General features: G+C 38.2%; 1 protein-coding gene across 1 annotated transcript in view; it reads right to left on the reverse strand.

Annotated features, from left to right (window-relative positions):
* LOC148955715 (kinesin-like protein KIF23) overlaps nucleotides 1-14,301 on the reverse strand; it is an 89,177-nt gene that overhangs the window by 61,528 nt on the left and 13,348 nt on the right. Inside the window, exon 6 of the mRNA XM_089107893.1 lies at nucleotides 7,547-7,565. Within this exon, the coding sequence (XP_088964019.1) occupies nucleotides 7,547-7,565 (19 nt within the window). The remainder of the gene's footprint in view (nucleotides 1-7,546; nucleotides 7,566-14,301) is intronic.

Consider the following 14,301-nt stretch of genomic DNA (forward strand, 5'->3'; position numbering starts at 1 on the left):
AGTTTTCCTCCAATCATTTTTGACTATTAAAAAGAACATCAGCCATTTCTATTTTCAATCAAATGAGTCCTTTTTGAAGTTCCCAGGACAACTCCTTCGATACCAAGTTCCCTGGTCTAAACAACAACAACAACAAAAAAATAATACATTATACCCACATCAATCTTTACTATAAACATATCAAGATGTCCAGTCACTTTTGACTATTCAACAGGGCACTAGGCCTTTTAATTTCGAATCAAATGAGCCCTTTTTGAGTTTCTACGACAACGCCTTCAAAAAAACCTTATATGCCCCAGGGCCTAAATTACAACCCGTACCCTAAGGGCTGTGAGGGTGGTTGTCATACTCTAAGACCTAATTTCCAGAACTTTCAACTACGTTAAACAAAATGGCTATCTCAAAATTTTGATTGGATGTGTCTGGGAAAATGGTGGGCGGGTGAGGTGCGTTAGTCTTTCTCCAATCACTTTCAACTATTAAAAAACGCACTAGCCCTTTCAATTTCCAATCAAATGGCTTTCTACTACGTTGAACAAAATGGCTATCTGAAAATTTTGATTGGATGTGTTACGGGGAATGGTGGGCGTGAGATAGAGGCTAGTTATCCTTCAAATACTTTCGACTGTGACACGCTACACTAATCTACTCAATTTCCATTTTATTCAATCCTTTTTGAAGTTTATAACACCTGTCTTACAATTAAAATCTTTAAATACTCCCAAGGTATAACTAAAAACCTCTAATCTGGGGATAGTGGGGGGTAAGTCATCCTCACGCACATAATGTGCAGAACCTTCAACTCCGTTGGACAAAATGGCTATCTCTAAACTTTTATTGAATGTGTTTGGGGATATGGAGGGCGTAAGAGGGGGGGGGGGGTTAATTTCTCCCCACTCACTTTCGACTATTAAAAAGGGCAATTTCAATTTCCAATCAAATGAGCTCCTTTTGAAATTTCTTCAACAACTTTCTATATAAACCTTATACACCCCCAGCGCATACCTTACAACCCTTGCCCCGAAAGGTCTGGTAGGGTTATCATCCTAAAAGACCTAATTTCCAGAACTTTCGAACACTTTGAAAAAAATTGATATCTCAAAATTTTGATTGGATGTGTTTGGGGAAATGGTGGGCGTGAGAGGGGAGTTAGTTGCCCTTCAATCTCATTCGACTATTAAAGGGCAATAGCCCTTTCAATTTTCAATTGAATGTTATCCTTAAAGACCTAATTCCAAAACTTTCAACTGCGTTGAATAAAATGGCTATCTAAAAATTTTGATTGGATGTGATTTGGGGAAAGGTGGGCGTGTGAGGGGGGTTAGTTGCCCTCAAATCTCTTTCGACTATTAAAAAGTGCACCAGCCCTTTGAATTTCCAATCGAATGAGCCCTTTTTCAAGTTTCTACGACAAGCATTTCATTAAAAACCTTATATTCCCCCAGGGCATAACTTGTAATCCTTGCCCTGAAAACTGTGGGGGGAGTGTCCTGCTCAAAGGTATAATTTGCTGAACTTTGACCTGCGTGGAATAGATTGGCTATCTCAATATTTTAATTGCATATTTTTGGGGAAAAGTTGAGCATTGTAAGGGGGTCAGTTGCCCTCCAATCATTTTCAAATGTTAAAAAGAGCACAAGCCATTTAAGTTTCCAATTGAACGAGCCCTTTTTGGGGTTATCATCCTAAAAGACCTAATTTCCAGAACTTTTAAATACGTTGAACAAAATTGATATCACAAAATTTTGATTAGATATGTTTGGGGAAATGGTGGGCGTGAGAGGGGGGTTAGTTACCCTGAACTCACATTCAACTATTAAAAGGGCAAGAGCCCTTTAAGTTTTCAATTGAATGTCATTCTTAAAGACCTAGTTTCCAAAACTTTCAACTGCGTTGAATAAAATGGCTATCTAAAAATTTTTATTGGATGTGTTTGGGGAAAATGTGGGGATGAGAGGGGGGTTAGTTGCCCTCAAGTCACTTTCGACTATTAGAAAGTGCACTAGCCCTTTGAATTTCCAATCAAATGAGCCCTTTTTCAAGTTTCTACAACAAACATTTCAATAAAAACTTTATATTCCCCCAGGGCATAACTTATAACCCTTGCCCTGAAGACTTTGGGGGGAGTGTACTGCTCAAAGATATAATTTCCTGAAATTTAAACTGCGTAGAACAAAAGACTATCTCAAAAATTTGGATTGGATATGTTTGGGGAAATGGTGGGCGTGTAAAGGGTGTTAGTTGCTTTCCAATCACTATCGACTATTAAAAAGGGCACTAGCCATTTCAATTTCCAATCGAATGAGTCCTGTTTAAAGTTTCTACAACGACGCGTTCAGTAAAAATCTTATATGCCCCCAGGGCATAACTTACAACCCTTGCCCTGAGGGCTGTGGAGGATTGTACTCTTCAAAAAATAATTTCTATCTGGAAATCCACAACACCGAACAAAATGGCTATCTAAAAATTTTGATTGGATATGTTTGAGGAAAAGATGGGCGAGAGAGGTGGGCTAATTGCCCTCAAATCCCTTTCGACTATTAAAAAAGGCACTAGACCTTTGAATGTCCAATCGAATGAGCCCTTTTCAAGTTTCTGCGACAAAAATTTCAATAAAAACTTATATGAACCCAGGGCATAACTTATAACCCTTGCTCTTAAGACTGTGAGCGGAGTGTCCTGCTCAAAGATGTAATTTCCTGAACTTTAACTGCGTGGAACTAAATGGCTATTTCAAAATTTTGATTGGATGTGTTTGGGGAAATAATGGGCGTGGAAGGGGTGTTAGTTGCCTTCCCATTACTTTCGACTTTTAAAAAGGGCACAAGCCATTTCAATTTCTAATCGAATGAGCCCTTTTTGAAGTTTCTACGACAACACTTTCTATAAAAACTTTACATCCCATAGGCCATAACTTACAATCCTTGTCCTGAGGGCTGTGAGGGGGTTGTCATCCTCAAAGACCTTATTTCCAGAACTTTAAACTACGTTGAACAAAATGGCTATCTAAAAATTTTGATTGGATGTGTTTGGGGAAAAGGTGGGCGTGAGAGGGGGGTTAGTTACCGTCCCGTCACTTTCGACTATTAAAAAGGGCACCAGCCCTTTGAATTTCCAATCAAATGAGCCTTTTTTGAAGTTTCTATGACAACACCTACTATAAATCATTATCTGTCCCCAGGGCATATCTTACAACCCTTGCCCCGAGGGTTGTGGGGGAGTGTCCTCCTCAAAAAATTTATTTTCTATCTGGAAATCAACTACGCTGAACAAAATGGCTATCTCAAAATTTTTAATGGATATGTTTGGGGGAATGATGGGCGTGGGGGGGGGGGGATAGTTGCCCTCCAATCACTTTCGACTATTAAAAAGGGCACTAACCCTTTGAATTTCCAATCGAATGAGCCTTTCTTGAAGTTTCTACGACAACGCCTTCTATAAAAACCTTATATGCCCCCAGGGCATCACTTAAAACCCTTGCCCCCTGGGCTGTAGAGGAGTGTCCTCCTCAAAAAGATATTTTCTCTCTGGAAATCAACTACACTGAACAAAACGGCTAACTCATAATTTGGATTGGATATGTTGGGGGAAATGATGGGCGGGGGGGGGGGGCTAGCGGCCGTACAATCACTTTTGACTATTAAAACGGGCATTAGCCCTATCAATTTCCAATCAAATAAGCCTTTTTTGAAGTTTCTACGATAACGCCTTCTATAAAAACCTTATATGCCCCCAGGGCATAGCTTACAACCCTTGTACCATGAGTAAAATGCGATATATTTAAAATACCAAAATAAAGTTCCTTCTTTCTAAAGATAATTCTGACTCCTATAATTAAGCTAAATCTAGAGCCCTTAGATTATACGTGCCTTTATACGTAATTAGTATGCGACAGATTTCCTTTACCAAAAATAAATGAAATCCCTGATTCAATTTCAATCGAAACGTAAAAATTTACTTCTTTTGACCGCACCCAAGGATACCACCAAGTGAAAATGGCCAAGAAAAATGTCCATAAAACTGCATTTTCAGCATTTGAATGTGGTTCATATGAATACTTAAGAGTGCCATTTGGATTGAAAACAAGTTCAAGCGCGCTATGTAGACTCCTATTGCACCTGTTAAGAGGATTAAAGAATATAATTCACTTTGTCGATGATGTTATATGCGTGGGAGAAAACACTGAACAACACTTAGCAACACTAGCTAAGGTGTTCGAGAAGTTCAGGCAAGGCAATTTAAAATGCCGGCCTGAGAAAGTAAATTTATTTCAACCTAAAATTAAATTTTTAGGAGTAGTAGTAACCCAAGGAGAGATATCCCCAGACCCTGATAAAATAAAATGTGTTGATAGCCTCAAGCCCCCCAGAACTATGAAAGAATTAAAGGGACTTTTAGGTCTTACTGGCTACTTTAGGAAATTCGTACGCAATTATGCCCAAATTGCAAAACCCCTCACGAAATTAACTAAAGGGAATTCCCATAATGTTACCTGGTCTCAGGAAGCTCAAACTTCCCTAGACCGTTTCAAAAAGGCGCTCACTTCTGAACCAATTTTATCACTTCCTGATTTCGAAAACGGAAAATTTGTGGTTACGACAGATGCTAGCTCAAAGGACATAGGAGCTATCCTTTCGCAAATAATCCCGATAGAAAACCCTAATCCTCTAGAGAAACCGTCTGAACAAAAACAAATAGAAAAAGTTATTTACTACTCGATCAAAATTTTATTATAAGGCAAAAATAGTTATACTCCAAAAAGTTTTGAATGACTATTTATCTTCCACCGGTTGGACAAATTTAAACACGATTTAATTGGTAGAAAATTTATACTACGATTAGACCATAAAAGCTTGCGGAACCTGTGCACATTTAGAACCCCCACGGACATTCTAGCTAGATGGATTATGAATATCCAAGACCTAGATTACGACTTTGAACATTTTAAAGGTAAACAAAATGCAGTTTGCGACTTTTTGAGTAGATACCCAGAAAATAGTCCGTCGGAAACTGAAAAAAACGAAATTAATGCTATTAATGCTAAAAGCAAACACAAATGCAAGAAAAACAAAGTCAAAGACACAGTAAAAGAAACTAAGATTAACTTTTGGCCCTTAACTTTGGAAAAATATAAAAAGAAAGCAAAAAAAGGACGAAATGTGTGTTGCAGTAATTGATTGTTTTGTGAATGATGATGCATATCCGGATAAATTCAAAACTCTTAAAAGAGAAATAGATAATTTTTCCTACGATCTTGATGAAGAGATACTGTGTAGAATCATGACTTCTGAGACAAACAGAAACCAAACCTAAATAATACCTGTATTACCACAAAACTTAATTGGGCCTGCATTTGGATATTTTCATTCGGATACAGGTGGACATTTAGGAATTGTAAAAACGTTCCATAAGTTAAAACAATACTTTTATGTCCCGTTTACAATGACAAAACTTAAAGAATTCGTAAGTACATGCGAAGCCTGTAACTTAAGAAAAATCCCCCCAGCTTACCCGAATCCTCCAATGGGAAGGATCCCGGTAGCAAAGTACCCCTCCGATATTATCTCATTTGACCTATACGGGACAAGTGGAGGCCTACCTGTTTCTAGCAGAGGCAATACTTGTATTCTTTCGGTTATAGATCATTTTTCAGGATTTACTTTTGCAAAATCATTAAAAAATCAAGGTGCTTATGCCACAAGTAAGGCGTTAGCAAAAATATTTTTACAATTTGGCATTCCTAATAAAATTTTGAGTGACAACGGGAGCGATTTTGTTTCAAAAGTAACAAAAGACTTAATGAGTTTTCTCAAAATAGAGAAAATGGTGACAGCGCCGTACCATCCACAAGCTAATGGCAAAATAGAAAACAGGCATAAAATATTTTCGAACGTATTAAGTATTTATACAAAAGACAACAGGGGCGACTTATATAACTCTTACCTTATTTAACTAACGTAATCAACACTGCTTATTTCGAAACAATCAGAGACAATCCATTTTATTTACGTTTTGGTCGTGATTTTATAATCTCGTATAATGAGATAATTGAATCTCGGCAGGGTTATAATAGCTCGGAAGAATACAAACAAGAATTCATAAATAGGATGAGGAAAACTTATAAAATAGTTAGGCAAGAGCTGGAAAAATGTAAAATAAACCAAGAGCTAGGAAACCAACCCAAAGTTAAGGGGAATATAGATTTCAAAGTAGGAGACTTCGTTTACCTAAAGAACGAGGCAAAAACGGAAGGAAAAAAACTTTCCAACAAATATTCGGGACCGTACAGAATAGTCAAAAAGTACGATAAAGAATATACCTTTAAAATGGAAAACCCCGATAGGGGAAGAACTTACAAGGCGCATGGTAGCTGAATAAAAAGAGCCAAATTTCCAGAGAGATGGGTATCACATCCCTCTTCTACTGATTCGTCAGATTCAGAAAATGAGCCCCCTAGGTCAAGATTGGCAGAGCTAAAACCCTTTAACTTCAAGCAAGACTATTTCGTGAATGAGAGTGATCAGGAAAATTTTGAAGAATTTTTAGCTATGAAAAATCTAGTTGTTCCTAAAAAAAAATCCCTAATACCAGGAATCTTTTCTGAAATAAAAACGCCAAAAAGTCCAAAAAGTTATTCATCGGTGAGTGCAGGAGATTTAGATTATACAATATATCAAAAAACCTAATTTTTCCCCAATAGAATTGTAACCTCATGTCCCCCCAAAAGATATCCGGACGATATGGTTTCCCCTGCAACCCCGATAGAAAGGCCCCTGTCACTGCAAGAAGAACTAAACAGATCCGTAAAAATCCCTAGTATTACTGTAAAGAAAACTCCTCTCAAAGATTTAACTAAAACAAACCTGCGAGAGGCTATGGATTTAATAAATTTTTCCATAAAAACGAGTGAAAGTACAATACCTGAGAATAAAACTCCAAAGGATGACCAGTGGGGTTAATATCATGATATAACTGTGACGAAGGTCGAACCTAAACAGTGGACTACATGAAGAGAAATCCTAGTGCAAAGAGTGCCCCATCCCCCTGAGGACATGGCATTCAAACAATGGAAGAATCCCTCAAAAACTGTTGAGTCCTCCCAAACATCTCAAGAATCTTTCAAATATCCCGAGTTGAAAACTCAAGACGAGAACGTAGAGAATAAACCTTCTACTTCCAGGGGAGTAGAAATTTACGAACGAAAGGCAGGTGATACCTCAAAAAGTGCCACCTCTAAAAGTTCTAATCCGGATTCGTCGAAAACCAGCTCCGAAGAGTCTGACGGCGAATCAGATCATAGAGTAGCTAAAAAAATAGGAAAGTCAAGACCAATCTCAGCAGCCGCACACGGGAAACAAACGAAATAAAAAGGGCAAGAATATTTTAAAAAACAATACAAAAAGTTTGACCTTATTTTGATAGAAAAACCTAAAAAGAAAAAACCGCATGAAACAGGCGATAAAATAACGACACCGTCAGGCAGAACGGTTAAAAAACCCGACAGATGGAAATATGCCTAATTAATGCAAAGAAAAATTTCAAATACCCTATAATTAACCATACCCCTATAAATGTGAATTAATCAGTTGGATAACCTATAATATAACCAGTTATTGAGATCAATAACGGAACTTATATCATGGAGAGGGGAGGTCGTGTTTTCAAAGTCAATGTCATCGATTCTATACGTGAGTCGGTGATATTCATACTTTGAATTCATACTCCTCTATGGAATTCAACTTATATTCTACAAATGAACTATGGAAATCATCCCCTACTCAGTATTAAATTGTGTACTCTAATCTAAATAGATGGACCACGTTTTGTGGGAAGCCTGGGGAGGAACTCAAAACCCAGGCAGCATTAATCTGTTAATTTTTGGCGGTCCCCTCGGATTATCTATGAAAAATCGACCCATGTCCTAACTAAGATGGATATTATAAAAAAAAACAAGAAATTATCAGTACAGAAGCGTCTAAATATATGGAATATTTTTTCATAGTGCAGATTATAATTGTTTTAGGCCTACACATAAAATAGGATACCAGTGTAATTATGTGCTGCAAGTTTACTTATTCATGTGTTTCTTACTCGAGAAATATAATGTCACCAAATTATGTAAGTTGGCTATTAGTATGTTTATATGGAGAATTTCACGGCGGATGTGGAATTATATCTCAATAATAATATGTAAAATTTTAAAACCATTTGATCAGTTAAGATATATGGATTGAAACCCTATGTATGTCCAATGGCGACTAAGTAAAACCCACCAGGAATTCCCTATTAATGTGAAGGTGTTTTTCGCTTAACGAATTCTAATAAGACTTTAATATCATAGTTATTTATTTAGTGCTGAAGGGTTTGCTCAAACAATAGCCTTCTAAAAAGATATTGATGTCAGTTCTTCATTACGCTTATATTTTTTGCCAAGCATCAACTGGAATCTACGCGGGCAAGCTTGGAAATCCTGCATCTAATTACCTTATTCGTAAGGCGAATATGAGGCACCAATGTGCACTTGTAATTACGGAAAAATCCTGAGACTGAGAAGGCGAAAACCAAGAGAAGAACACGGGGAAACAGCCGAAATGCAGAGGTTAAACCCGGAGCCCCATGAGAACATCTAAGCCAAGAAATAGGGAAGACATTAGAAAAGGAGTGGGTATAGAGGTCTCCACTCGTCCTTGCTGTATCTTGTTCCCTCTTGGTTGTGTCGTTTACGTAAAACTGTGCGGTTACGACGCTCCACATTCGTTTCTTTTACAGCACGGACGTGCGTGAACAATGCAGGCATGAAATATGTTGTAAAATTATACCTCAAAATCAATCATGTAGGGTAAAATGTGTTTATTTAATAAGTATTGAAGAATTATATAAGTCCTTTATGTTTATTTAATAAGTATTGAAGAATTATATAAGCCCTTTATCGATGTTCCCATTCTCAAAACAAATTTGAAGACATCTCTGTTTTAGATTCTGTTTTAGATGTTTAATTCTGTCTCATAGCTTAGAAATTAATGTACCCAATCAATACGTGACTTACTTGTACTATGAATGTTTACTTTATAGAACGTGTGATTCTGCTTCGTTATTTTTATTACAGGAAGTAAATGGACACATTGGTTATTGAGCATTACAATGAGCAGCCCAGCACAGATACGACCCAGTAGCATCTATTTTCATCATATCTCAACCAACGAAGAATACTCACCATAGACTCCAGGCAATTTTCATCCCAGCTTCATCTACGAAAACAACAGTTACCCTTAATCATTGTTTCTTCGACCATGAGCCATATTATGTATCAGGTTACACTATATTTGAAGTTTAATTGTAAGAACCCCATCGATCAATACAAGATAAATGATATTTAAAAATATTTGAAGTTAAATGATATTTAAAGATATTTGAAGATATTTGAAGCTTAAGTTAGACACAATTTGAAGTTTAGTTTCGAGAACCCCATCGATCAATACAAGATAAACGATATTTGACGATATTTGAAGTTGAACGATATTTGAAGATGTTTGAAGTTCAAGTTAAAGACAATATGTTAAAAGAACCACTATAGTTTGATGACAACCCATTCTAAATCCAAACTTCAATTACCCCGTGATTAACATAGGAATCACCGCAAAGGCTAATCGACGCAAGCCATGAACAAAAAATTTTATAAAAGGCACAAATGAACAATTTTTCGCGAGAATACATCCTTTATGTGGCTCAAAAAATCCTAAAAATGATATGCTGAGAAGAAAAACACCAACACCTGTAGTGGGAAGCATCATTTCCCAGTTGACTATTAGAGAAAACTTGTCGTGTGAAGATAGTCAGGCTCGAACTGTTCCATGAAGAAACCATAAAGTAAATGCTTCAAAATTTGCCAAGACAAAAAGAGTGAAGGACAATAATTTACAACAGAAGGGTGTAGTACACTAAGGACTCGAAGGTGATGAATAGAGGTTAATCTACATGCGTTACTTCCTAATAACTTGCATAATTCAAAAATACTAATAGTGAAAGTGTTTTAATGTTACCAGTGAATATGGTAAACCCAATATTGCTTGTTATAAATCATTTATGTATGTACCGCTAGACGTTCAAGTAGAATTAGGTGTAGTGTTATCATATTATCCGTTCAATGTAGTGTAGATAGAATGTAGTATGCCATATAGACAACAAAATAAAAAAAAAGCCTTGTAAAAATTGAAAAAAAAAATCTTTAGTATAGTAGCTAGCCTAGAACCATGAATAATCTTATTCCGGTAGATAAATTTTAGATAGGGATGTAGAATAAAAAAAAAGTAATAGAGAAAATTTTTAGCACTCCTGATTAAGCCATAACTATATAAAATAATTATGTAGAAGAAATAGTTAATAAATGGCGAACATTTAAAAAGCCCAAAGGCGAGCAGTTACTAATGACGGGACGTCATTAATTGATGGGAAGGGGGATATGTACCATGAGTAAAATGCGATGTATTTAAAATACCAAAATAAAGTTCCTTCTTTCTAAAGATAATTCTGACTCCTATAATTAAGCTAAATCTAGTTTCAAAAATAGAAAGTCCTTAATCAGCAAAGAAAAGAAACTGCAGTCTTTGGATTTCGCTAAGACAGTGAGCAATAAGAAAGATGCTACGCACAATATTTCTAAGGAAGTTTAAACGATAAGAACCGTGTGAACGCCTAAATCATCAAAAACATTTAAGACGTATTATTGGACGAGGGTTCGCGTCCTTGGGCCATGCGAGCCAATGGCAAGCCAGTCCTTACAGCGCAGGACGAAAGAACTGCGTTTGGTAGTGGGGTAAAAGTGCTTTTTAAAAATGATTAGTAGATCAGAGTCGAGATCATTCAGACAAAATTCTTATTCTTCCATCGTTGTCACCGTTATTGTCATTTGAAGTGACCCATTGCTGTGCACCTAAGTATGTAAGTTCAATAGATCTATTGCCTTTTTTATCTGTGTTTATTTCATCTCATATGTCTGCATCTAGTCTAATAATATGTATTTAGTTCGTCTATCTCCAAGGTAAACGCTCCCAAAGGAATCTGATCTCCAGATAGCTCGAGAAAAAAGAGACCACATTTACATGCCTACATATTAAAATTTCTCTCATCAATTGAGAGCGGGGCTAGCCTAGTTGACACAATCTTTAGCACTATAAGCGGCACTGTCGGAGAATTTACAAGGTGTAAGTTCATGACCCTTGGGCATAATATCGCCTTTGACGCGGTCAGTATTTAGTACCGCACTTAGTATAAGCCAAATAATTTTTATCGCTACACCCTTGCCCCGAGGATTTTGGGGGAGTGTCCTCCTCAAAAAATTTATTTTCTATCTGGAAATCAACTACGCTGAACAAAATGGCTATCTCAAAATTTTTATCGGGTGTGTTGGGAGAAGTGGTGGTCTTGGAAGGGGTGTTAGTTTGCCCTCCAATCACTTTCGACTATTACAAAGGGCACTAGCCTTTTGAATTTCCAATCGAATGAGCCCTTTTTGGGGTTATCATCCTAAAAGACCTAATTTCCAGAACTTTCGAATACGTTGAACAAAATTGATATCAAAAAATTTTGATTGGATGTGTTTGGGGAAATGGTGGGCGTGAGAGGGGGTTAGTTGCCCTTCAATCACATTCGACTATTAACAGGGCAATAGCCCTTTCAGTTTTCAAGTGAATGTCATTCTTAAAGAACTAGTTTTTCGTGCTGTTAACTACGTTGTATAAACTGGATATCTAAAAGTTTGTCTTTGAGGTGTGTGGGGACATTGGTGTGGTCCGAGGGGGGTGAGTTGCTCTCCAATCTCTATTAACCATTAAAAAGGGACCTGGCAGTTTGAACTTTCAATCAAGTGAGTCTTTTTTTAAACTCATGCGGCAGGCATTTCGATAAAACCTAATCTGTATTCAAGACATGCCTCATAACTAGTATTATGACAGTTCTGGTAGAAGTGCCCGTCTCAAAGATATTATTTTCTGGGCTTTAAACTGTTTGAAATAAAATGAGCATAACCAGAGTTTTTTTGAATACGTTTGGCGAAATGGTGGGCGTGGAATGGGTGTTAGTCGCCTTCCAATCACTATCGACTATTAAAAAGGGCACTAGCCATTTCAATTTCCAATCGACTGAGCCCTGTTTGAATTTTCTACGACGACGAGTTCAGTAAAAACCTTTTATACCCCCAGAGTATAACTTACAACCCTTTCCCTGAGGGCTGTGGAGGAGTGTCCTCCTCAAAAAATAATTTCTATCTGGAAATCCACAACACTGAACAAAATAGCTATCTAAAAATTTTGATTGGATGTGTTTGAGTAAAAGGTGGGCGAGGGAGGGGGGCTAGTTGCCCTCAAATTACTTTCGACTATTAAAAAAGGCACTAGACCTTTGAATTTCCAATCGAATTAGCACTTTTTCAAGTTTCTGCGACAAAAATTTCAATAAAAACTTATATGAACCCAGGGCATAACTTATAACCCTTGCTCTGAAGACTGTGAGCGGAGTGTCCTGCTCAAAGATATAATTTCCTGAACTTTAACTGCGTGGAACTAAATGGCTATTTCAAAATTTTGATTGGATGTGTTTGGGGAAATAATGGGCGTGGAAGGGGTGTTAGTTGCCATCCAATTACTTTCGACTATTAAAAAGGGCACAAGCCATTTCAATTTCCAATCGAATGAGCCTTTCTTGAAGTTTCTACGACAACGCCTTCTGTAAAAACCTTATATGCCCCCAGGGCATCACTTAAAACCCATGCCCCCTGGGCTGTAGAGGAGTGTCCTCCTCAAAAACATATTTTCTATCTGAAAATCAACTATACTGAACAACATGGCTATCTCAAAATTTTGATTGGATATATTGGGGGGAATGAAGGGCGTGGGGGGCTAGTTGACCTCCAATAACTTTCGACTCTTAAAAAGGGCACTAGCCCTTTGAATTTCCAATCGAATGAGCCTTTTTTGAATTTTCTACGACAACGCCTTCTTTAAAAACCTTATATGGCCCCAGGGCCTAGCTTACAACCATTGCCTCTAGGGTTGTTGCGGAGTGTCCTTCTCAAAAATATATTTTCCATCTGCAAATCAACTATGCTGAACAAAATGGCTATCTCAAAATTTTGATTGGATGTGTTTACCGACCACCGGCTGGTAGCAGCCAAAATTAAGCTCCGCCTCAAAGCTATGAAGAACAGCCAGTCTTCTCGGAAAATTGATGCCGGTCGCATCCAACAGGACCCCGCTCTGGCTGAGCGGTACCATGTGGAGATATCCAACAGATTTGAGGTCCTTGGCCAATGCGATGATAGTGAAGTTGCATGGAAGTCCTTCAAAGAGAACACTCTTGCGGCAGCAACTGACGTTGTTGGAATGAGGCAACGGAAGAAAAAGGACTGGATCAGTAATCACTCCCTTGCCATCATAGAGCTCAGGCGAGAAGCACGTCTTGGCGGGGACATGGCTACATACAGACTGCTAAACAAAGTGCGCAATTCCATGTTGCATAAGGACAGCAAGGCTTTTACTGACAGCAAGGCATCCGAACTGCAAGAGGCCGCCAAGAAAAAGGACAGTGGAGCCACCTACAAGATTCTTCGTGAGCTGTCAGGTAAGCACACTCAAACTACGCCATACCTTCGAAGCACTAGCGGTGAGAATATCTACGACCAATCACAATGCCTCCGCCAGTGGGAGGACCACTTTGAGAAGCTGCTCAACTCAGATCCACCAGACCAGACGGACCATGAGCTAGCAGCTGCTGCGGCTACTACCATACCTGCTCCTGATGGTCCTGAATTTACAGCGGAGGAGATAAAAGCTGCCACCCCCAAGCTAAAGAATAACAAAGTGCCAGGAATATGTGGCCTAACATCGGAATTCCTTAAAAATGGGGGTCCAGCCATGATCCTCTGGCTACAAATGCTGTTTAACCTTGTGTGGCACTCTGAAAAAATCCCCTCAGACTGGAAGAAGGGCCTACTTGTGCCAATCTACAAGAGGAAAGGGAGCAAAGCAGAATGTATCAATTATCGTGGCATAACTTTACTCTCAGTTCCTGGAAAGCTCTTCGCTATGCTGCTTCTCAAACGGGCAACAAGATACCTCCATGCCCTGCGTCGCCCCCAGCAAGCTGGCTTCATGCCAGGCAGGTCCACCACCGAGCAAATCCATACGATTAGACAGCTAGTACAGAAAACTCTTGAATATAAGAGGAAGGCGTACATTGCTTTTGTCGATTTTCGATCTGCCTTCGACACTGTCGATAGGCAGTCACTATGGCTAATCCTCCAGTCTG

The sequence above is a fragment of the Artemia sp. Qi Xiang Cuo genome, chromosome 2 (genome assembly GCF_049724085.1).
Source record: "Artemia sp. Qi Xiang Cuo chromosome 2, ASM4972408v1, whole genome shotgun sequence".
NCBI lineage: Eukaryota > Metazoa > Arthropoda > Branchiopoda > Anostraca > Artemiidae > Artemia > Artemia sp. Qi Xiang Cuo.